Below are 25,339 nucleotides of genomic sequence, written 5' to 3' on the forward strand. Positions count from 1 at the left end.
GTAAATGAGAGTTTCAGGTAACATCTTCAGGAAAAGTGATCCCTGATAACTCCTGGTCCTTGGTAACTTTTGTCTCAATCAACCGTTGCATTCTGCACCAACGTCTTTCTTCATTATTCAGCTCAGTGAACTTTTTAGTTCCATTACTGCCTGAGCATCTCCTGCAATGATTCTCTTCCTTTGCTTAAACTTTTACTTCTGAATTTTCCACAAAAAGTAAATACTTGTTCCCCTCTTCTATGCTGTTCTTTAATGTCTTCACTCTCTGATCTGGGTCATAGCTTCACACCCACATGAATGTTAACCAACTCCACCTCGCTTGACCCATTTATTGCGACAGTCCAACTGGATTACTGTTCAACATCCTTGGAAGAGGTGCCATTTTATCCATCTAAACTGAACCATTATCAGCATTGTTGGTCTCCTGGGGATTGTGAAACTTACAATATCCATTTTAAAGTAATGAAAGCAGAAGGGTGCAACATTTTTGAGGGAGGATATAATATCATGATAGACTGGCATATTCTTGTAGTTTGTAATGACTTGAAAGTATTATTATTAATTAATTAATTAAGTATTCTATTAGACCATTCAGGGTTGGGACCACCAAATGAAAAATGAATCAATTTTTAAATGTATTTTTATAACAAATAACGTTTAATTTCAAAAACGCATCCTCTTTTCCTAAAATCATTTTAAGGTGGAGATTTCTTGATTACTACTGGTGTCAGGGGTTATGGAGAGAAGGCAGGAGAATCGTGTTGAGAGATAAATATAGATCAGCCATGATTGAATGGCGGAATAGACTTGATTCTGCTCCTATGACTTACGAAACTTATGAAGCTTGAGACCACCAACAGCTCCTCTTGAGGCCAGTGTGCTGCTGGAACAAATCTAAGATAGCCAACCCCTCCTCATTGACAATGAAGGACTGGGCCCCCCATGCGGACCTGGACCTTTTCATCACCATTATCTCATTATAAATAAATCATATCATGTCAATTCACCCACCTGCCAGTTTCAGTGTAGTCATTATTGACCTGGCGTCATCCCTGACACCACATTATGTATAGTCTTTTCTTTGACTGATTAGCATGCATAAATAAGCTTTTCACTGTACCTCGGTACACGTGACAATAATAAACTAAACTAAACACCACCAACTGAATGAAAAAGTTGACCCTCGGGTTCCTTTTTTTTTCTTTTCCTTCTCACCTTAAACCTATGTTCTCTGGTTCTTGATTTCCCACCCTGGATAAAAAGACCAGGGTGCATGCATCCTATCTATTCCTCTCATGTCTGTCTACTAATCATGCCTTGTACATTTTTATCCAAATCGTTGAAATAAACCACGAACAGCAATGGGCCTAGCACTGATCCCTGAAGCACACCATTAGTCATAGTCCTCAAGTCTGAGAAACAGTCTTCCACTATCACCCTCTGCCTCCTTCCATGAAACCAATTCTGTATGTAGTCAGCTAGTTCTCCCTGGATCCCATGCGATCTAACTTTCAAGAGCAGTCTACCACGTGGAACCTTATCAAAGTCTTGCTGAACTCCATGTGGACATTGTCTAAACCTTGTCCTTATCAATCTTCTTGGTTCTTGATTCCCCTACCCTGGATAAAAGATACTGTGCTTTCATCCTATCTATTCCCTTCATGTCTGTCTATTAATCAAGCCGCTTACATTCATATCCAAATCAATGATATGAACCACAAACAGAAACCTTCATAAAACTCAATCAAATTCGTGAGACATCATCTCCCACGTACAAAACTATCCCTAATCAGCCCATCTATCCAATGCATAAATATCTTATCCCTCAGAATCCTCTTCATTAACTTACTTACACCAGATGTTAGGCTCACTGGTCTATAGTTCAAACTATTCAGTGCAGCCCTTCTTAAATAATGAATCTGGTACATTATTGTGGGCAGTACACTGTGCAAAACATTTACTCAAAAAAGCCACAGCAAGGTTACAGTTGCTTTCTAAGAGTAGGAAGCTGGAAAATTAAAGGAGGAAACACAGCTTCAACACTGGCATTTTAATACTGTAGTAGCATGCACGATCAGGCAAAGGGAATTGCTGCATGCAACACAGTACATTGAAGAGCAAATCTTAATAACCTTGAAGCAGAAGACTTGAGAATATGCGAGCACATAAAGTATATTTTGTCCTCTCCTGTGTCACTGCAAGTTGAAAACCACTGTTGCAATGTGGTGCTGTGAGAGCAGGGAAAATGTATTTTGTCGAATGCATACAGGTATCTCCGCAAGAGGCGGCAAGTATAACTGAAAAACAAAGTTAAGGGAGAAAGGGAGTTAAGGGGAGTATACGTTTACTCTTTAAAATAAAGGAATTCTGCAATTTTAAAAGATTTTGTAATTGCAATCACATTAAATGCAGAAACAAGAGATGCAAATCGTTTGAATGGAAAATAAAATCATTACAGAAGGTTTGAATCGGCCCGTTCGCAGGACCTTTCATCGTCCGGCGCAGCTCGGTTGCTGGATCTTCCATCGCCCGGTGGGGGCTTCAATATCAGGAGTCTCAATTGCCACGACACAGCAGTTTGACTGCCTGACCGCGGGAGAAGAAGCAAGGAAGAGATAAGACTTTTTTTTAACCTTCCATCACAGTGAGGAGGTGCCTGGATGAGAGTCACTGTGAAGGATGTTTATGTTAAATTATGTAAGTGTGTGTTTTGTTTGCTTTTTATTGTTGACTGTATGGTAATGACATTTTGTTCAAATTTATTTTGAATGACAAGTAAATTAAATTAAATTAAATTAAATTCAATTCAATTGTGTTGCAAAATGCCAATAAAGATTTTGTAGGAAAATAAAATTTGCTCCGTTTTTCATTATCTGCACTCAATTGCATTTATTAGATAAATAAAATACTTGACATAAGAAATTAAAAAGGAGCAAGAATAGCTTACATGGCCCTCAATACTGGTCCACTATTCAGTAAGAGCATGGTTGATCTGATCTTGGCTACTGTTCAATTTTCCTGCCTGTTTCGCATTGCCTCAAATTCTCTAAATACAAAAAGAAATCTGTCTGTCCCAATCTCTTAATAAACTGAATGATTCAGCATCCACAGATTTCTTCAATAAAGAACACCAACGATTTGTGACTGTCAAAAAGAGTCCTTACCTCCATTTTATGTTCTGAAACTATGACCTCTAGTTCTCGATTTATCATAAAAGGAATCATTCTTTCAGTATAACCCTTATTGAGAATTCTGATATCCTTATACATTTCAGGAAATTATTACATTCTTCTCAATTCAAATGAGCATAGGCTCAATCTGTTCAATCTTTTCTGATAAAATCAACATCCGCATTCCAAGAATCAACTCAGTAAATCGTGTCTCAACCGCCCCAATGCACATATATCCTTCCTTAAGGAGACCATAATTGTAACCGGTATTCCAGCTGTGGAATTAACATCATTTTGTAAGTTGTAGCAAAAATTCCTTACTTCTACATTCCAGCTCCAATGGCCAACTTTCCATTTCCCTTTCTAATTACTGGCTGTACCCATATGCTAACTTTGTGTCTGGTTACAGTGACATCTAGATCCCTTTGCACATCCCATCATTTGATTCTTCCCACCAAAGTAGATAACCATGCATTTACCTACATTATAAACCACCCTCCAGATTTTTACCCGCTCACTTAACCTATCTGTGTCTCTTTGTGGACTCTTTGCATCATACCGTCCCATTCTTCTGCATAACATCAGAAAATTGAGTTGCACTACGTGAAGTTCCTTCATGAAATAGTCAATGCCCTAGAATTTCGTTTCTGAGGCAACCTATTAAAATTCTAACCCAACTATTTTCTGTTGTTTAGTCGATCCTCTCTATCTGTGCGAACATATCAAGGTCTGCGACCTTTTATGTGGCACCTTAAGAAATCATCATATCATATCATCATATCATATATCTACAGCCGGAAACAGGCCTTTTCGGCCCTCCAAGTCCGTGCCGCCCAGTGATCCCCGTACATTAACACTATCCTACACCCACTAGGGACAATTTTTACATTTACCCAGCCAATTAACATACATACCTGTACGTCTTTGGAGTGTGGGAGGAAACCGAAGATCTCGGAGAAAACCCACGCAGGTCACGGGAGAACGTACAAACTCCTTACAGTGCAGCACCCGTAGTCAGGATCGAACCTGTGTCTCCGGCGCTGCATTCGCTGTAAAGCAGCAACTCTACCGCTGCGCTACCGTGCCGCCCTTGGATTCTTGAAATCCAAATGCACTACACCTGCTGGTTCCCTGTTATCAAACCTACATGTTAACAAGTGTACAGCAGAGAATATATTGACTGGTTGCACCATGGCCTGGTTCAGCAACTCGAATGCCAAGAATAAAGGAGGTTACACAGAGTGGTAAATGCTGCCCGGTCCATCACAGGTACTGACCTCCCCATCATCGAAGGAATCTTCAGGAGGCGCTGCCTCAAAAAGGCAACCGATATCACCAGACACCCGCATCAACCTGGCCACATTCTCATTTCACTCCTACCACAGGGAAAGAAGTACAAGAGTCTGAAAACCATGACCGCCAGGTTAAAGAATAGCTTCTGCCCAGCAACCATCAGGCTCTTGAACACAACTGTAACCTCAACTATGAACATCTATGGATTTTCTTGCACTAGTATTGTGCTTATTACATATGATCTAGTTATATTGAGTTTACAGGCTTGTTATGTTGCTGCAAGTAAGAGTTCCATTGTCAGTATATATGACACTCTTGACTCTCTGTAGACAACTAATAAATGTATTAAACATGATTCTCCTTTCACAAAACTGCACTGTTACGATTTCTTGTATGTCTGAAGGAGCTGGTCATCGACTTCAGAAAGTGGCATGGAGAATACACCCTAGTCTACATCCGTGGTGCTGCAGTGCAGACGGTTAAGAACTACCAGTTCCTAGACACAAATATCATCAACAATTTGTCCTAGTCCATTCATATTGATGCTACAGCCAACAAAGCACAACAACTCCTCTATTTCCTCAGAACGCCAAAGAGATTAATAGTTTCTCAAATGATGCTGACCAATTTCTACAGATGGGCCATAGAAAGCATCCCATTGGGATCCATCACATCTCAGTTTGGCAACTGCTCCGTCCAAGACCGCAAAAAATTCCAGAGTTGTGGATGCAGCCCAATATATAATGCAAACCAGCCACACCCAATGACTCTATCTACACTACACGCTGCCTCGGGTATGCAGCCAGCATAATCTAGGACCACTCACTCATTCCTTCTTCTCTCTCCTTCTGGTGAGCACAAAATGCAAGTTTGAAAGTGCATACCCCCAGATTCAGGAACTGCTTCTTCCCGACTGTAAGCAAACTCTTGAGTGGACTTCTCATAAGCTAAGGATGTATTTCCAATCTTCCAATCTACCTCATTGTGGCCCATGCAGTTTTTTAATCTGCACTTTATCTGTAGCTGTACACTATATTCTGCACTCTTTTTCCTTTCTCTTTTTGCACTACCTGTTGCAATCATGTATGGTTTGATTGTACTCGTGCACGGAGGATTTGCCTGAGAGCATGCAAAACAAAGTTTTTTCGCTGTCTCTTAGTACACGTGACAATAATAAATCAATACCAGCAACCATTAAAAGAGAAGAGTGGAGATAGCAGCCAAGGCTGGAGGTGATAAGTAGAGAAGTTTTCTCTGCCTTACCCAGCAATTTGCATTTTGCTTAAGATTCCGGCATCTGCAGTCTATCCTGCATTAATAGTGCTCAATTCTGCCAAAAACACAGACCTCATTTTAGTATGGATCCAAGTATGAACACAGCCACTGAATTCCAAGGGCAGCATCAGAGAGGCACCGGGGAGACCTAGTAATATTGATTTCAATTAGCAAAATGGGAAAACCTTAATGGCTGGAGGAATGATGATTAGGATCGCTGGAGACCAAAGCCAGAATACTTCAATGTAAAAGTTTCTCAGGGCAGAGTACTGAGCCTTGCTATTATCAACTCCTTCATCAAAATCCTTAGTCATAGAGCTGGTTTAGTTTAGTTTATTATTGTCACGTGTACCGAGGTACAGTGAAACGCTTTTTGTTGCGTGCTTTCCCGGCAAAGATGATACATGATAATACATGATAATAATCAAGCCGTCCACAGTGCATAGATAAAGGATAAAGGATAAAGAGTGCAAAATTTTGTGCCAGATAAGTCCGATAAAGTGTGATTAAAGATAGTTTATAGGTTTCCAATGAGGTAGATCGGAGGTCAGGACCGCACTCTAGCTGGTGAGAGGATAGTTCAGTTACCTGGTAACAGCTGGGAAGAAACGGGGAAGAAATAGAACCTGCAGGATAGAATCAGGCCCTTTGGCCCACCTTGGAGTCCTGCCAATCAACTTTACATATTGGCCTAATCCCCAACATCTGGATTTGGCTGATAGTCGGATGAACCCTTCCTGTCCATATACCTGTCCAACTGACTTTTAAAGTTATAATTGTATCCACTTCTATACTTCCCCTGCCAGATTATTCCAGATACGGACTACCCTCTGAGTGGAAAAAAGTTGCCGCCTGAGGTCCCTCGTGAAATTCTCCCCTCTAACATTAAGCCTCTGCCCTCTAGTTTGAATTCTCTTCCAATCAGAAAAACAACCCTACACAACTACACTTTGACTCCTTCCTCCAATGCAATTTTGAATACAACTGGTTAGCTCACCTTGGATTCCGTGCGCTCTAACCTTCCAGACTAGCCTAACGCAGGATTTTGTCAAAGGCCCAGCCCTCTGCCAAATCTCATGTGGACAAAGTCCACTGCCCTGCCCTGCCCTCATCAATCCTCTTGATGACCTCTGCAAAAAACTAAGAATCTAGTTTCTGAGAATCTTAATTTCCAAGAATCCCCTCCAACAATATTCCCACCACTGACGTCAGGCTCAAAGGCCTGTAATTCCCTGGCTTTCCGTGCTGCCCTTCTCTCCATCCCAGATCAGAAAGACAGCAATATTCAACTACACTTGTAATTTCTCAGCTAATAAAGCAGTCAAAAAGCAAGATATAAACAACATGGGCTGAAAAATGGCAAACAACACTCGTGATGTATAATTGTAATGCAATAAGCACCACATAAAAGAGAGTCAAAACCACTTCCCTTTGACATTCAATCGCATTACCATCATAGCATTGTCTACTATAAATATTTTGGATTATTATCAATTTGAAGCCAAAATTATCCAACCCACAAAGAATATCTACGAGAAGGGGTAAAGGCAGGATTGACTACAGAATGTATATACCAACTGACTTTCTACCATCTCTCCACTATGTAGAGTTAAGGAACACTTCATTTGCCTAGATGAATGCAGCTGCATGACTCAAGGCTTGGATGAGCCTAGTTTGGTTGGAATGATTAGTAAAGCTTTTGGAGGTATGGAATAGAAACTTGTGGGAAAGATGGATAGAGTTGTAGAGTCACACAGCACAAAAACAGACCCTTCTGCTCAACTCATTCATCCCTACCAAGATGTCTCATCTATGCTAGTCCCATTTTCCAGTGTTTGGCCTGTTTCTCTTTAAACATTCCTATCCATATACCTTTCCAAATGTCTTTTAAATATTGTTATTGTACCTGCCACAACCACTTCATCTGGCAGCTCGTTCCATATACCCACCACCTTCTGAGAGAAAAGGTTGCTCTTCAGGTTCCAATTAAAACTCTCCCCTTAAACCTATGCCTTCAAGTTCTTGTTTCACCCTATCTATTCCCCATATGATTTTATACACCTCTCTAAGATCACCCCTCAGCCTCCTGTGTTTCAAGGAATAAAGTCCTCGCCCAATCACTCCTTACAGCTCAGCCCCTCAAGTTCTGGAAATCCCGTAAATTCTCTCTATCTCCACTCCAGCTCAATGGCATCTTTCCTATAGCACGGTGACCAGAACTGAACACAATATTACAAATGGAGCCTCACCAATATCTGAAACAACTGTAACATAATGTCCCAATTTCTATTCTCAATTCCTTGACTGACGCTGCCTAGTTTGCCATAAACCTCCTTCGCAACGCTTTTTCCGGGAACTATATACCTGTACTCCGAGGAAGGTTTGACTTTATTGCCTTCCATCATAGTGAGGAATGTGGGGAATCCACTGTGGTGGATGTTTATGTTAACCTTTATGCTTTTGTGTGTCTTGTTGCTTTTTTTTAAAGTATGGCTGTATGGTAATTCGAATATCACTGTACCTTAATTGGTACATGTGACAATAAAAGACCTTTGAACCTACAGCATGCTCCAGGGCACTATCTTTCACTGTGAAGGTACTGCCCCGGTTCGATTTCCCAAAATGCAACTCCTCACACATCTGAATGAAACTCCATTAGCCATTCTTTGGCCCACTAGCCCAGCTGATCAAGAAACCTCTACAATTCATGATCACGATCTACAACACCACTTATTTTAGTGCCATCTGCAAACTTACTAATCATTCCTTGCACATTCGCGTCCATACCATTGATATAGATGACAAACATCAAACAGGTCAGCAACGATCATTGAGGCACACCTCTAGTCACAGGCCTCCAGTCTGAAAAACAACCTCCACCACTACCCACAGCTTCCTACCATGAAGCCAATTCTGTATCTAGTTAGCTCTGCCTGGATGCCTTTTACAAACATTTTTTTCAATCTTGCCGGAGATGCGATTGTTTTCCGGATCATATCTCCGGTCGCTCTGCGGACTAACATTATGGGCTGGAGGTCTTGCCTGGGACTGAACTTGAACCCCTGAACTTGAGCCCCTGAACCTGATTTTGTTAATTTGAGTCTAGTATTCCTACTCCCGCACAAGCACCCAACTGTCCCGCACTTGGGTATATCCCAAGAGAAGAACAGGCTGGACCAAAAGGGTGTTGAATGCAAGAAGTGGTGGCCTAAAATTACATAATTGTTCAATACGTCAGTAAGACCAAGGAACTGATTGTGGACTTTGGAAGGGGAAGGACGAGGATCCACAAACCTGTCTTCAGCGACAGGACGGTGGTGGGGAGAGTCAAAAGCTTCAAATTCCTGGGCATCCATACCTCTGAAGATCTATCCTGGACCAAGCACACTGACGCAATCATAAAGAAAGCCCATCAATGCCTCTACTTCCTTAGAAGATTGAGGAGATTCGATATATCATCAAATACTCTCTTGAACTTCTACAGGTGTACAGTATATTGACGGGTTGCAACTCGAAAGCCCAAGAACGAGGAAGACTGCAAAAAGGGGTGAGCACTGCCCAGTCCGTCACAGATACTGATCTACCCACCATCAAAGGGATCTATAAGAGTCGCTGCCTCAGAGGGCAACACTACCCTGGCCGCACTTTTTCTGTGCTAGGAGTATCAAAAACAAGGGCGCATAGGTTTAAAGTGGGAGGAAGAAGTTTTAAAGTGGATTTGAGGTGTAATTTTATTTTTACACTGCAAGAGTGATATCTGGAATGCACATTTAGATGAACCGGGGTGGAATCAGATTCAGAAACTACGTTTAAGAGGCATTTAGACAGCCACTTAAGTAGACAAGGCAGAGAAAGATATAGTTCTAATGCAGGCAAATTGGATTTGTGTAGATAGGAAACAAGGTCATCACAAACATGGTGGGCTGAAAGACCCACTCCTGTGCTGTCGAACTCTATGATTCTTCCTCAAATAGCATTACTTAATGCAGAGTCTAAAGGCAATGCACAATTATGACCTTTTAAAAAAATATACTATGTAGATGCTGTCCAGAGTTATGAAAACATATTTGAAGATCAATAGAAAAAATGTTTTTCAATAGTCATAGAGCTACGAAACCACACAGAACAGAACCAGGTCATTCAGACCACTCGTCCATGTGGACCAAGATGCCCCATCTAAGCTAGTCCCATTTGCCCATATTTGTCCTTTAGCACTAAATCTTTCCTACCTATGTACCAGTCCCAGAGTGTTTTAAATGCTAATATAGTACTGGCCTCAACTACCTCCTCTGCAGCTCATTCCATATACTCATCATTCTCTGAGACAAAAGGTTGTCACTCAGGTTCCTGTTAAATCTTTCTCCTCTCACCTTAAACCCATGTCCTCTGGTTCTTGGTTCCACTCCCCTTGGTAAAATACTCTGTGCATTCACCCTATGCATTCTCCTCAAGATTTTATACACTTCTATAAGATCAGCCTGCAGCTTCATGCGCTCCAAGGAATAAAGTCCTAACCTGCCCAATTTTTCCTTATAGCTCAAGCCCAAGAGTCCTGGCAACATCCTCATAAATCTTCTCAGCACTCTTTCCAGCTTAATGACATTCTTCCTATGGCAAAGTGACCAAAACTGAACACAATATGCTGCTTCCACAACATCTCGTATAACTGTAACATAACGTCCCAACTTCTATACTCAATACCTTAACTGATGAAGGCCAATGTACCAAAAGCCTTCTTTACCACCCTATCTATCTGTGATGACACTTTCAGGGAACTATATCCTTGCGCAAATTAATAGAATCAAGTATATACTCGGATATAACAAGTTAATATCCATGTCGCAAGGATATATTTTATTCATTATCAGCGCACTATTATGTCTTTAGTATATTATTTGTCCACCATGGTTCTTTACCACGTATTTGGCACAATTTGGCATGGAATCGTCTAGGTTTGGGTTAGGTCCGAGGATTTTTTCATCTCGGTACCGCAGCTGAATTCTGGCCTCGATGAGCTTCTGTCTCGTGGTACTCTCCTCTCCTTTCAGTGTCTCTTTGATATTGACCACAAATTCTACATTGGATTCAAGTCAAGAGAATTTCCAGCCCAGTGCAAGACACATGTCCCCTTCTGTTGGAAAAACGGAGACACCATTTTTGATGTGTGGTACAGTGCAAGGTCTTGCTGGAATATCCAACATCCATCTGGAAAAGTATTTTCGTTCTCTGGCACCGCTCTTTTCTACATACATCAATATATTGCAGCAATCTCATCTTTCCATAAAATGTTCCGACCAACACTGTAGTAGATGAAACAACTCCAGACCATCTTTTCAGGATGTTTGACAAACTGATCTCTAAACATGTGAGCTGGCGCTGAACCAGGAAATGGTTTTCGTCACTGAATAACACGTTTCTCCAGTCCTTCCTTGTCCAATCTTTATATTTTAAGGCCCACTAGTATCGTTTTTTCTTCATCGCAGCAGCTAGAAGTCATGGTTGTACGAATGACTTCAATGAGGCATTGGCGCCCTGTGCTTGGGCTTATTGAGACTCATGCTGCCTCCATTCTTCAGGGCTTTGCTCATCTTTCTCGGATCCTTCTTACTTTTCTGAATCAGCAGAGCCTCATCTCTTGGAGTCGTTCCTTTTGCCATTGCACCTGTCCTTCCTCTTGGGTGATAGTGATCCGCTCACTGGATTTCGTTCTCATCTTCTTGAATTCTTGTCATGAATTAAATTCGTCCATATCTGTTGGATTCCTCCAGTACATGTGTTCTGATCTGTTCTGCTAACATTTATTAATTATTTCTACACTACACTGAGATGATCACAGAATCACTGGAAATGAATGCCCGGAGGATGAAACAGACATTTTTCAGAGATTTACAGGGTTTTAGAAAATTATAAGAAAAATGGTTGATACTTAAACTTATCATATTAAAAAAATGGCAAAATCAACTCATGATTCAATTAATTTGCAGATGGATGTATGTACCTGTACTCCTTCATCCCTTTGCTCTACAACACTCCCCATTCACCCTGAAAGTCCTGCTGTGGATTGACTTCCCAAAATGCAACACATAGCAATTATCTGAATTAAACTCCATTCGCCATTGCTCACCCCACTTGCTCCACTAATCAGGATTCTGTTGTCATTTTTGATAACCATCTTCACTGTCTAAGATACCACCTACTTTAGTGTTACCTACATGTTAGGGATATTCAGAAGCACATCTCTAACATCTACCAAATGTTTTCTCAACTTTTTATAGGTCAGCAATGTTTTTGCTCACCGCTGACCTAAAAGAATTATATGTCAATTTTTGGACTCATAATTTTAAATATACTGAGTGAACAAATTAACACAGATATCTACATCCAAAGTAATTAGTGATAAAACCAAAAGGATAACCAATGTCTAGAAAAATAAGTGCAATAGTGATCACCTGGGGTAAGTCCTAGCAATAATGTGGCGATGAAGCAGAAGAATGGAATTTTAGCCCCTTGGAAAAGCTGGCACAGACATGATGGGCAATAGCAAGCTCCTGCACAGTTTATTCCACGATTTCCTAATTTCAGTCTTTAATTTATATACCATCTGTTGGTTAACTCCCAAGGTACCAGTTCAGATTCTAGTATTCTCTTCAACTAATCTCGTAAAACAGACATCCTAGCTTGAATTCGTTTTCTTGTTTAGTTTAGTTTAGAGATATAGTGCGGAAACAGGCCCTTCAGCCCACCGAATCCACACTGACCAGCGATCCCCACACATTAACACTATCCTACACCTTAGGGACAATTTACATTTATATCAAGCCAATTAGCTTACAAACCTGTATGTCGTTGGAATGTGGGAACACCCGGAGAAAACCCACGCAGGTCACGGGAGAACGTACAAACTCCGTACAGACAGCACCCATAGTCAGCATCGAGCCCGGGTCTCTGGCGCTGTAAGGCAGCAACTATACCGCTGCACCACTGTGCTACCTACACGTGTTCCACTCATAAACAACTTCTCTATGTAATTTCTTCCTTTCACCTTCCCCGCAGTTTAGTCTATTTGACCTGTAGTTTAATTTGTAGTAGTGTTCCGGTAGTCTCCCACACTACAATTACAGTAGTTTACTTTACCATAAACACTTGTTCAGGCATGCAAGAATAAAAACTCAATTTGTTATCATTTGTATGCTGCATTTAAAAGTTGAAATATGAAATCATGCAATAACAGCTCTTCTTGAAGTACAACCTGCAAAGCATTTTCCAGTTCCAAAATATAATCTTATTTTCAATAATAGATGCCCATATTGTTAGATGGAGAGTAGATGCAAAATGCTGGAGTAACTCAGCATCTCTGGAGAGAAGGAATGGGTGACGTTTCCGGTGGAGACCTTTCTTCAGATGGAGAGTTGACACACTGCAGTTAATTCATGGATGACTCGAAACTGACTGTTTTCACCATCACCAGTGCTCACTGATCTCAAAGATGGCGACCATGGGAAATTGTTTTTGTTTGCTACAAAGTTCTAAGATTGGGTCTTCTTTGTAACTCTTGTTTCAGGAATTAATGTGACTTGCAAACCAGTATTTATGCCAACCACTAAATGCCCATGTAATGATGCTAAGCTGCCCTCATGAACTGCCTAGAAAGGTAACAGGTTCCAATTGACATCCTGGAAGTCACAAACTATTCCATCACAATTAAAATCGCAATCACAAAATAATTTGATTAAAAGACATTTGGACAGGTAAACTGAAGGAGTTGCAGACAATGAGACAATGAGGAAGGCTGTCAGAATATACAGCAGAATATAGATCAGCTGCAGAAATAGGCAGAGAAATGTCAGATGGAGTTTAATCTGAGTAGGTGTGAGGTGTTGCGCTTTGGGAGGTTGAATGCAAGGGGAGACAAGATCCTTAACAACATTGATGTGCAGAGGGATCTTGGAGACAAGTTCATGGCCCACGGAAGGTGCCGGTACAAGTATATAAGGTGGTAAAGAAGGCGTGCAATACTCCAAATGTGGCCTTATAGAGCTGCATCTATGACTTCCTGACTCTTCTCCCCAATGCTCATAGCAATTATGCTTGCCTTAATTGCTAGGGACATTGAGTATAAGAGTCAGGATGTCATGATGAAGCTCTATAAAGCTACATTTGGAGTATTGCACGCAGTTCTGGTCGCTTCATTACAGGATGGATGTGAAGAGTTTGGAGAGGGTGCAGAGGAGGTTTACCAGAATGCTGCCTGGATTAGAGGGTTTCAGTTACAAGGAGAAATTGGATAAACCTGGATTGTTTTCTCCGGAATGTCTGAGGTTGAGGAGAGATTTGATAGAATTACATAAAATTATAGCATAAGATAAGACAGTCGGAACTTTTTCTCAGGGTGGAAATATCCAACACTAGAGGGCACACCTCTCAGATGAGAGGGGAAAATGTTTAATGGAGATATGCAGGGCATGTTTTTTTTTACACAGAACAGTGGAGCCTGGAACACATTGCCCGGGAGTAGTGGTCGAGGCAGATACGAATGTGGTGTTTAAAAGGCTTTTCGATAGGCACATAAACGTGCAAGTAAGTAGAGGAATATGGATCATGTTGAGGCAGTTGAGATCAGTTTAATTTGGCACCATGTTCGGCATAAACATTGTGGGCCAAAGGGCCTGTTCCTATGCTATGCTGTTCTATGTTCTATGTAAAATAATATTGAAGGAATACCCCTGCAAGAGAAAATACAATGGTTCAATAAAATAGGTTATCACCATCTTTTCAAAGACAATTAAGAATGGCCAACAAGTACAGCACTTGACACTGAAACACATATCTCGTAAATTAACAAAAAGTAAGAATCATCAATTTGTTTAGGGCATCCACAGTATGGTATATAGCAAAACAAGATTGCTAGAGTTTGGAGTGCTTTGGTAAAATAAATAAAATGCAAAAAAAAAGTTGGCTTTACTACATTTCCATCTTGAATATATATTACCACCAAAATAATCATTTCCGCAAAATCTGTTTCAAATCATAGGTTCTAGCAAAATAAACTAGAAAAAATTGAGCCTCAAGGAGTTACTGCAAAAGGGAAAAAAATACCTCACTACCACTGGTGATACAACTAAATTTGTCACTTACATGAGGCAAAACGTTCGTGAAAATCCAACAACCTGGCAAGCCAGCAGTGAGATTAAATAACAACATTGCGGCTGCATCACTGCCATTAGCACCTGCCAAAACCAAAGGCTCAAAACACCTGGCAGCTCAAAGTGGACAATCATGAGCCCTGTGGACCATCAGCAACACTGTAATGTACACCACCTGAACCTATAAATGTGTCCCAGCATATCCCATGCTTTACTTTTTTAATTAAGTCAGGAGATCAATCTTGGGGTGCAGTGGGTCATGCTGGGAACAGCAGAAGTGACAACAGGACTCAGGTATGTCACAGGAATACATGTGTATTGAACAGCAAGCAATAAATAGATCATATAATTATCCCACAATCAATGCATCTGTGATCCTGCCTTATCTAGTCATAAATTCACTAGTTCACAAGTTATAGGAGTAGAATTATGTCATTGAGCCCATTGAGTCTATTCCGCCATTCAATTTTGGATGACCCCTGCCTCATAATCCCATTTTCCTGCCTTCTCCCCAAAACCCTTGACACCCGTTCTAATCAAGAATTTGTCTATCTCATGAATGATGACAAACAGCATCTAATAGAGGAAGAAGAAAAACAACCCAATTCCAAAATATTCTGATCTTTAGCAATAGAGAGCCCAGCATAACATTAAAAAGACCCATCCAAAACATTTGCAACAGTGCTTGCTCATAAGTGCTGAGTTGATGATCTAACATTGCTTTCTCTAGCGACCTACCTCTGCCAAAAATAGACACAAAGTGATAGAGTAACTCAGTGGGTCAGTCAGCTTCTCTGGAGACTCTCTGGTCATGTTGGATATCTTAGTTGATAACCATTTCAATCCTCTTCCCAGTCCCACACTGACCTTTCTATCCTGGGCTTCCTACATTACCAGAGTGAGGCCATAGGCAAACTGGAGGAACAGCACCGCATATTCTACTTGGCCAACTGACAACCCAACAGCATGAATATTGAATTCTCCAATTTTAGTCAACTAGCCAACCAGCCCCCTATTCTTTCTCTCCCCCTCCCTTCCCTGTGCCCTACCTGGACTCGCACCCATTTCTCCCCTCCCCCTCCCCTTTCACCGACACTTCGTCTGGTTTCACAATTTGCAACTCTTCTATCCTTATCTCACATTTTTTGTCTTATCATGTCTGGCCTTTGTCCAACTCTGTCAAAACTCTCCTCACCTGTATCCACCTACCACTTGCCAGGCTTTGTCCCGCCTTCCTCTCTTTCAGTTTCCTTCCCTCACCCCCACCACAATCAGTCTGTAGAAAGGTCTTGATGTGAAACCTCACCTATCCATGTTCTCCAGAAATACTGCGTGGTCTGCTGAGCTCTCCAGCACTTTATATCTGTTTTGTAAACCAGCATCTGCAAATCCTTGTTTCTATATTCTTCTTCTGCCAGTTTCCGTCAGTCCACACAGTATTAGGATTGGGAGTATCAAGATTTAAGGTTGCAGCACTGGTTACAGCAAATATTATCAGACCAATCAATAACTCAGCTGTAGCACTGAAGACTTGCATTTCAGAGTTAATTATACCTTCAACCAACCTGTTACAGTGCAGGTACGACATTGGCATCTACCAAATAATATGGAAATTATCCTGGTATGTCCTCTCACAAAATGCAAGACAAAGCCAATGTGACTTATTATCCACCAATAATTCCACTCTCAATCATCAGTAAAGAGCTGAAAGATGTCGTCAGTAGTGATCTTTCACCATTCACTTTCTCACTAACTTTTTGATTTACTACTTTTGATTTTTCCAGGTCTACTCAGCCTCCACGCTCATCGCAAACTTCAAACACTGGCAACACAACTAAATTCAGAGTTGAGGTGAAAATGACTAGCCCTGACACGAGGGCAGTGTCTGATAGAGTATACCATCAAGAAGCCTTTGTAAAATTTAACGTCAATGGGCACCAAAGCTAAAAAGCTCAAGTATTTGTAAATTACATCTTGCAAAATAAAAACTTGAATGTGGTTATTGGAGATCAGCTCTTGACACAGGACATTTGAAGGAGTTCCTCAGAGCAGTGTGTCAGAGAAACAAGCAGTTTCACCTACCATCATCACTTAAGGAGGGTAGATGATTGCATGATGGAAAGATCATCTACAATTTCTTGGCAAATGATGCAGGCTATGTCTGCATGCAACAACAATTTGACAACATTTAAAAGGCCTGATAAGTGTCAAGATATACTGTGCACACATGTGCAGTTAATAATAATCCATAATACCCGAGTCTAACCATCTACACACGACATTCAATTGCATTTTCATTGTCTAGGATCATGAACATGAATGATGTATTGATCCTCCATAGCAGAAGCTCAGTTGAATAAGTCACATAAATGCTATGGCTTCAAGAGTATTTTTGAGACTGCATCTCCTGCAACAAGTGACTCACTTGTTGATACCCAAAGGTTCATAGAAAACTTATCACTGTATATGACTGTAGTGCCAACACTGAAAAACACTGACAACATCCAGGACAATGCAATCAACTTGCCTACCACCCCATTAAGATTGAACATTCAATCCCTCCAGCATACACGAATCATGGCTGCACTGGTTCCACCCACAAAATGCACTGTAGTTTTCCACTGAGATTACTCCAAAAGCACTTTCCAAACCACAATCGCTACTCAAATAAAAGCAGCAGAAGCGTGGGAACACTATCACCATAAACTCTTCTCCAAATGGCACAGCACCCTAACTGGCAAAGATGCTGCTGTTCTTTCATCAATGTTCTGTCCAAGTTCTGGAACGCCCCATCCAACAGCATTCACCAGAAGCATTGCAGCATTTCACATTGGTGGCTTACTGGCACTTTCTCAACAGAAAGTAGGAATAGGCAATAAAGTCCATCCTTGTCATCAATATTCCTATGCCGAGAAATAAATTAAAAACATGCTATCTATTGAGAAACCAATAAGCTTAGAACATAAAATTGCCCATTTCTGAATGGCACAGAAGTGATCATTTTCATTGAACAGCTTCAATTCTATATGCTAATTGTTATCCCATCTTGGAATAAGATAAGTAGGGTTTTTTTTCAGATATACAAAGGTTATCTTGTGGATAATGTGTAACTTGTGGATATGATATTTCTAATATCTTGCACCTTTGCCGTACTTAGCATTAGATATTATAGAACCACACTATTTTGATGAATTACTACAATGCCTTGTGCAAATAAAGATATGACAGCTGTGATTTACTGACCATAGAAAGGATGAATCGAGTGGTGGGCATTCACAAAGGGTGTGTTTTGCTGGGTGGCATTGTTTTTTTAACTGCTAGTATGGCAGCACTCTTTTAGTCTGGAAATTAGAATTTTGTAGATGATGGAAATACTTCTTGGTGTCAGGAGGTTTGCCGCTCAAAAGAGAGATGCAATCGCTGCTCTATTCTTACTGAGAGCATTAATGCGAGGCTCATTCGGTTAAGGTTTTTGTCGGCAATAGACCCAACAAACTAAAATAAAACCTAATAAATGCAGCTACTTCATTTAAGACCATAAGACATAGGAGCAGAATTGGGCCATTCAGCCAATCAAATGTGCTTTGCAATTCAATCATAGCTGATCTATTTTTCCCTCACTACCCCATTCCCCTGCCTTCTCTCTGTAACCTTTGACGCCTTCACTAATCAAGAACCTAGTAATCTGCACTTAACGTGGCCTCCAACGCTATCTGTGGCAATGAATTCCACAGATTCACAACCTAATGGCTAAAGAAATTCCTTCTTCTCTCCATTGTAAAGGTACATCCTTTTATTCTGAGGATGTGCCCTTTGGCTACTCTCCCACGATTAAAAACATCCTCCCCATATCCACTCTGTCTCGGCCTTTCATTAGGTATGCCTTTCAGTAGGTTTAAATGAGATCCCCCCTCATCCTTCTAAACTCCAGCGAGTACAGCCCAAAGCCATCAAACACTCCTCATATGTTAACCTAATCATCCCCAGGATCATTCTCGTAAACCTCCTCTGGACTGTCTTCAATGCCAGCATATCCTTCCACAGATATGGGGGCCAAAACTTCTTATAGTATTCCAAATGTGGCCTGACCAGCATTTATAAAGACTCAGCAGTACATCCATGCTCATTTATTCTTGTCCTCTCGATATGAATGTTAACATTGCATTTGTCTTCCTTACTACTGACTCGACATGCAAATTAACCTTTTGGGAATCCTGCACCAGAACTCCCAAGTCATTTTGTGCTTCCGATTTTACGATCCTCTCCACATTTACAAAATAGTCTACGCCTTTATTCCCTATACCAAAGTGCATGACATTGCTACGTTGTCGTTCATTTGCCACTTCTTTGCCCACTCTCCCAACCTGTCCAAGTCCTTCTGTAGACTCCCTGCTTTCTCAACAAAACTCTCCATCTATCTTCCTCAAACGTGTCATCCTCAAACTTGGCCACAAAGATTAAGATTTCAAAATTACCAGTAACAAACAAAAGAGCACAAATTCAGCAGCTTTTTGCCTGTGACATCCTCGGGTGCCAGAAAATAGCTTGTGCAAAGAGCACATTGCTTTGTCACAGGAGAATTTTTAAATAACTAGTGCATTCCTGCCTTATTACATTCATGTAAAGGATATACTCAACATGAATAACAAGAGGTTGGAGGTTTCACTAAAGAGAAAAAGCCCGAGGGGGAAATCTGACACAAGGGTCTATAAACAATATTTAAGTCTGATAGATGTAGGGAATGTTTCTCCATCTGTGAAGCTTGTTAAAACTTAAAATCACATATGTATTGAAGACATTAATGTTGATATATATCCAGTGCCCTCCATAATGTTTGGGACAAAGACCCATCAATTATTTATTTGCCTCTGTACTCCACAATTTGAGATTTGTAATAGAAAAAATCATATGTGGTTAAAGTGCACATTGTCAGATTTTAATAAAGGGAGTTTTTATACATTTTGGTTTCACCATGTAGAAATTACAGCTGTGTTTATACATAGTCCCCCCATTTCAGGGCACCATAATGTTTGGGACACATGGCTTCACAGGTGTTTGTAATTGCTCAGGTGTGTTTAATTGCCTCCTTAATGCAGGTATAAGAGAGCTCTCAGCACCTAGTCTTTCCTCCAGTCTTTCCATCACCTTTGGAAACTTTTATTGCCGTTTATCAACATGAAGACCAGAGTTGAGCCAATTAAAGTCAAAGAAGCCATTATGAGACTGAGAAACAAGAATAACACTGGTAGAGACATCAGCCAAACCTTAGGCTTACCAAAATCAACTGTTTGGAACATCATTAAGAAGAAAGAGAGCACTGGTGAGCTTACTAATCGCAAAGGGACTGGCAGGCCAAGGAAGATCTCCACAGCTGATGACAGAAGAATTCTCCCTATAACAAAGAAAATCCTCAAACACCTGTCCGACAGATCAGAAACATTCTTCAGGAGTCAGGTGTGGAGTTGTCAATGACCACTCTCCGCAGAAGACTTCATGAACAGAAATACAGTGGCTACACTGAAAGATGCAAATCACTGGTTAGCCGCAAAAATAGGATGGCTAGGTTACAGTTTGCTAACAAGTAATTAAAAGAGCAGCCACAGTTCTGGAAAAAGGGCTTGTGGACAAATGAGACGAAGATTAACTTATATCAGAGTGATGGCAAGAGCAAAGTATGGAGGAGAGAACGAACTGCCCAAGATCCAAAGCATACCACCTCATCTGTGAAACACGATGGTAGGGGTGTTATGGCCTGGGCATGTATGGCTGCTGAAGGTACTGGCTCACTTATCTTCATTGATGATACAACTGCTGATGGTAGTAGCATAATGAATTCTGAAGTGTATAGACACATCCTATCTGCTCAAGTTCAAACAAATGCCTCAAAACTCATTGGCCGGCGGTTCATTCTACAGCAAGACAAATGATCCCAAACATACTGCTAAAGCAACAAAGGAGTTTTTCAAAGCTAAAAAATGGTCAATTCTTGAGTGGCCAAGTCAATCACCTGATATGAACCCAATTGAGAATGCCTTTTATATACTGAAGAGAAAACTAAAGGGGACTCACCCCCTAAACAAGCATAAGCTAAAGATGGCTGCAATACAGGCGTGGCAGAGCATCACCATAGAAGACACCCAGCAACTGGTGATGTCCATGAATCTCAGACTTCAAGCAGTCATTGCATGCAAAGGATATGCAACAAAATACTAAACAAGACTACTTTCATTTTGCATGACATTTGCATGACATTGCAGTGTCCCAAACATTATGGTGCCCTGAAATGGGGGGACAATATATAAACACTGCTGTAATTTCTATATGGCAAAATCAAAATGTAAACAAATGGCCTTTATTAAAATCTGACAATGCGCATTTTAACCACATGTGATTTTTTTCTATTACAAATCTCAAATTGTGGAGTACAGAGGCAAGTAAATAAATTATGGGTCTTTGTCCCAAACATTATGGAAGGCACTGTACAATAAAAACAAATCAATTTGGTGCCTTTACTGTTCCAACATTTCCTAAAGCATTTAACTGTCACATGAATGCACTGTGGCCACATAACAGGGCATGTCTGCGAAAAGTAGAGACCGTTTAAATTGCAGCAGAGATAAATGTTACAAAACTATTTAATTGCCCCTTTGAAAGAGACACGATACCAAGCAGTCTACTCTGCATTTATTCCATAAATCTTGTACAGAAATGGGATCTGGAAATAATAATGTTAAAAATCTATATGGATGCTCTGCGTTGTATGTCAAATCCAATGTTACTTTTTAATATACCAAATCTACAATTGAGTTGTTAACAAAAGTCAAATTAAATTCTCTCACAGTATGGCTGTTCCTTAGTAATAGAAAAATGGAATGGACTCTTTTTTTGGTAAAGACACATGTGAGTACATATTTAATGAAAAAAGTTAGGAAAATATAAATCCACTCTAAAATTTAGAACAAAGATTCTGCAAGAATATCAGAAAAATCTTACCTTATAATTCTTTGAGCAGCATACTGATGCAATGACCGAAACTGAGCAGACATGTTGGCTAACGCTGCCAAGCAATTTGTGTGAAGGTATTTGTCCTAACCAAAAAATATGGATAAAAAGGGGTAATGTCTATGCATAACATAACAAAATAATCCATTATCCAATAATGCTATAAACATCAAAAAATCACTAAAGACATTTCATAGAAACTTGGGACAAAAATGGAGCCAAGATAAATTGGAGGATATTAAATGAGGCGAGTGATAGTTTCATTAAAGAGATGAATTTGAATAAAGAGGAAACACAAGGGGCTGCCGATGCTGGATGGATGCAGGGTCTCCACCCTAAAAACTTACAATTCCTTTCCCAACCTACAAATGGGCAGCACATGTGGCACAACTGTAGAGTTGCTGCATTACATTACCAGAGAATCAGGTTCGATCCTGACTACGTGCTGTCCGTACGGAGTTTGTATGTTCTCCCTGTGACCGTGTAGGTTTACTCTGGGTGCTCAGGTTTCCTCCCACAATCCAAAGATGTGCAGGTTTGTAGGTCAACTGGCTTCAGTAAATTGCCCCTAGTGTGCAGGATGCAAAACATATAACTGGTGTCTGAGTAATCGTTGGACAGTGCGGACCCTGTGGGCCAAAGGGCCTGTTTCCATATTGTATTTCTAAACAAATGGTTTTCAACCCACTGTGTTCTTCCAATTTTATTTTTTGAAATTTAAAGAAAGATCTTGAAAGGATAAGGAGGTGGAGAGAAAAGATAGCAAAGTATGACAACTGTGGAAAGGCAGAGGTGGGAAGAGCAGACAAGGATATCGGGAACTGGAAGCAAAAGTAGGAAAATGTTTCTCAAGCCTGATCTGTTCACTATTCAATAAAATCAGACCTAATCCGGTGCCTCAAATTTACTGTCATCTGATTCTCATCTCCAATTCTCTGAGCATCCAAAAGGACTATTAATCTCAGCCTTGAGTATACTTATGCACAAGATGTCAACATCAGCTGACATACTGTTCCCAAAAGAAACATTTATAGTGAGCACCAGAAAGAGGCAAACATAAATAAATCAATAATATGTTCAAGTAACGTAAAAAAATGTATCCCCTAGCTTATGGGTTCTTAAAATCTGCAGGCAAGTTTCACAGTATCTCACCATTAATTTAGAGGGAAATGACATGTCTTTGGTCAATGCATTCATGCAAGCATCTGGAAGGCATTAAACCATGATCACAAAGGTCCAATGAAACCAGGTCTGACAGATGGAAGAGAATGGTAATATAATTGCTCAAAGCTTAGGAACAAAACTTCTTGGTTCTTCCATTTCAGCAAGGTATTAATCTACAGAAAGTTTACCAGGATAGGTAAATGGGCTGGCTCCACAATAAAAACAAAGAACTTTTCAAAAATTGATTTGAATAGGTAGAAGAATGAAATGCACTGCCAACAATATAAACCAATAAGGCATAACTCATTTAAGGAATTGAAAGCTTGCAGCTGGAAACTGTGCAGCAGAAAGTGCTGCTGATTATGCTAAAATTATTAGTGCCAGCCATTCAACATGTATATGTGGATTAAGTATAGAAACAACCTTGCCACTGACTCTTTGCACCACACCCCAACAAACCAACCCTCCCCTTGACCCCTTTACAATCAATCCATCCTATCTCTGTCAGTGTCAGTATTCCCCAGTCTCCTGAATCCCTCTCTCTGTGACTCTTATGCTCTCCATTCTTTCTTGCACTCACGCTTGACTTCCTCCTTCCCTGCTCCAGGCACCACCGTCTTTTTCCTTCCTCTGGTCTTTCACTCTTCTCATTCTGCATCCTCACATCACCGCCTCCAAAGGTTCACACAGCACTTCCTATTATCTTGGGCCCCATTCCCTTAACTAAGACTTCAATTTGTCAAGCTCATGTGTGCATGTTAAAAGACCTAATACACAGGCAACTTCCACAACTCAATAAAGGTTGAGGAGTTGACCCTCAGCACCCCCTCATGGAACCCCCCCCAACAGCGACAGATCTAAATGGTGCTCCATTATCACAGCCTAAAACTCAGGAGCTCTGACAATGACATCACCATCCTGGGTGCAACACGACAAGCAAGAGGGAGCCAGTTTGAAGAACAAGTCAATGAGTAGATCTTCTGCCATTGCAATTTGCAAAAAGAAATGATGCCCCTGTAAGCTGCATTTTGCCACCAAAATCAAACTTGTCTGGCATTCCAACATCTCTCTCCAAGGAACCTAATGTAGAAAATACATACTATGATATGTATATAAAATTAAGAGAGGTTTTTAGTTGGGGTAGACAGCCCGGGGTGGAAGCAGATACAATAGGGAGATTTAAGGGTCTTTAAGAGAAGTGAAGAGAAAAAAAATAGTTGAAACAAATGTGGGTCCCTTGAAGAAAGAAGCAGATGAATTTATTATGGGGAACAAGAAAATGGCAGATGAGTTGAAAAGGTACTTTGGATCTGTCTTCACTAAGGAAGACACAATCTCCCAGATGTACAAGTGAACAGAGGTCCTAGGGTGACAGAGCAACTGAAGGAAATTCACATTTGGCAGGAAATGGTGTTGGGTAGACTGATGGGACTAAAGGCTGATAAATCCCCAGGGCCTGATGGTCTGAATCCCAGGGTACTTAAAGAAGTAGCTCTAGAAATCGTGGACGCATTGGTGATCATTTTCCAATGTTCTATAGATTCAGGATCAGTTCCTGTGGATTGGAGGGTAGCTAATGTTATTTCACTTTTTAAGAAAGGGAGAGAGAAAACGGGAAATTATAGACCAGTTAGCCTGACATCAGTGGTGGGGAAGATGCTGGAGTCAATTATAAAAGAAGAAATTGTGGAACATTTGGATAGCAGTAACAGGATCGTACCGAGTCAGCATGGATTTACGAAGGGGAAATCATGCTTGACTAATCTTCGAGAATTTTTTGAGGATGTAACTAGGAACATGGACAAGGGAGAGCCAGGGGATGTAGTGTACCTGGACTTTCAGAAAGCCTTTGATAAGGTCCCACATAGGAGATTAGTGGACAAAATTAGAGCACATGGTATTGGGGTAGGGTACTGACATGGATAGAAAATTGGTTGGCAGACAGGAAACAAAGAGTAGGGATTAACGGGTCCCTTTCAGAATGGCAGGCAGTGACTAGTGGGGTACCGCAAGGCTCGGTGCTGGGACAGCAGCTATTTACAATATACATTAATGACTTCGATGAAGGGATTAAAAGTAACATTCGCAATTTGCAGATTACACAATGCTGGGTGGAAGTGTGAAGTACAAAGAGATCTGAAGTACAAAGAGATCTGGGTGTCCTTGTTCATCAGTCACTTAAAGTTAGCATGCAGGTACAGCAGGCAGTGAAGAAAGCTAATGGCATGTTGGCCTTTATGACAAGAGGAGTTGAGTATAGGAGCAAAGAGGTCCTTCTGTAGTTGTACAGGG

General features: G+C 40.7%; 1 protein-coding gene across 3 annotated transcripts in view; it reads right to left on the minus strand.

Annotated features, from left to right (window-relative positions):
• dym (dymeclin) overlaps nt 1-25,339 on the minus strand; it is a 247,668-nt gene that overhangs the window by 97,140 nt on the left and 125,189 nt on the right. For 2 of the 3 annotated variants that reach the window (XM_078419291.1, XM_078419432.1), the window contains exons 13-14: nt 21,875-21,969; nt 2,133-2,297 (exon numbers count right to left, since the gene is read on the minus strand). In XM_078419291.1, the coding sequence (XP_078275417.1) occupies nt 2,133-2,297; nt 21,875-21,969 (260 nt within the window). The remainder of the gene's footprint in view (nt 1-2,132; nt 2,298-21,874; nt 21,970-25,339) is intronic. The other variant, XM_078419366.1, reaches the window with a different exon arrangement.

Source organism: Rhinoraja longicauda, chromosome 1, assembly GCF_053455715.1.
Source record: "Rhinoraja longicauda isolate Sanriku21f chromosome 1, sRhiLon1.1, whole genome shotgun sequence".
Classification (NCBI taxonomy): domain Eukaryota; kingdom Metazoa; phylum Chordata; class Chondrichthyes; order Rajiformes; family Arhynchobatidae; genus Rhinoraja; species Rhinoraja longicauda.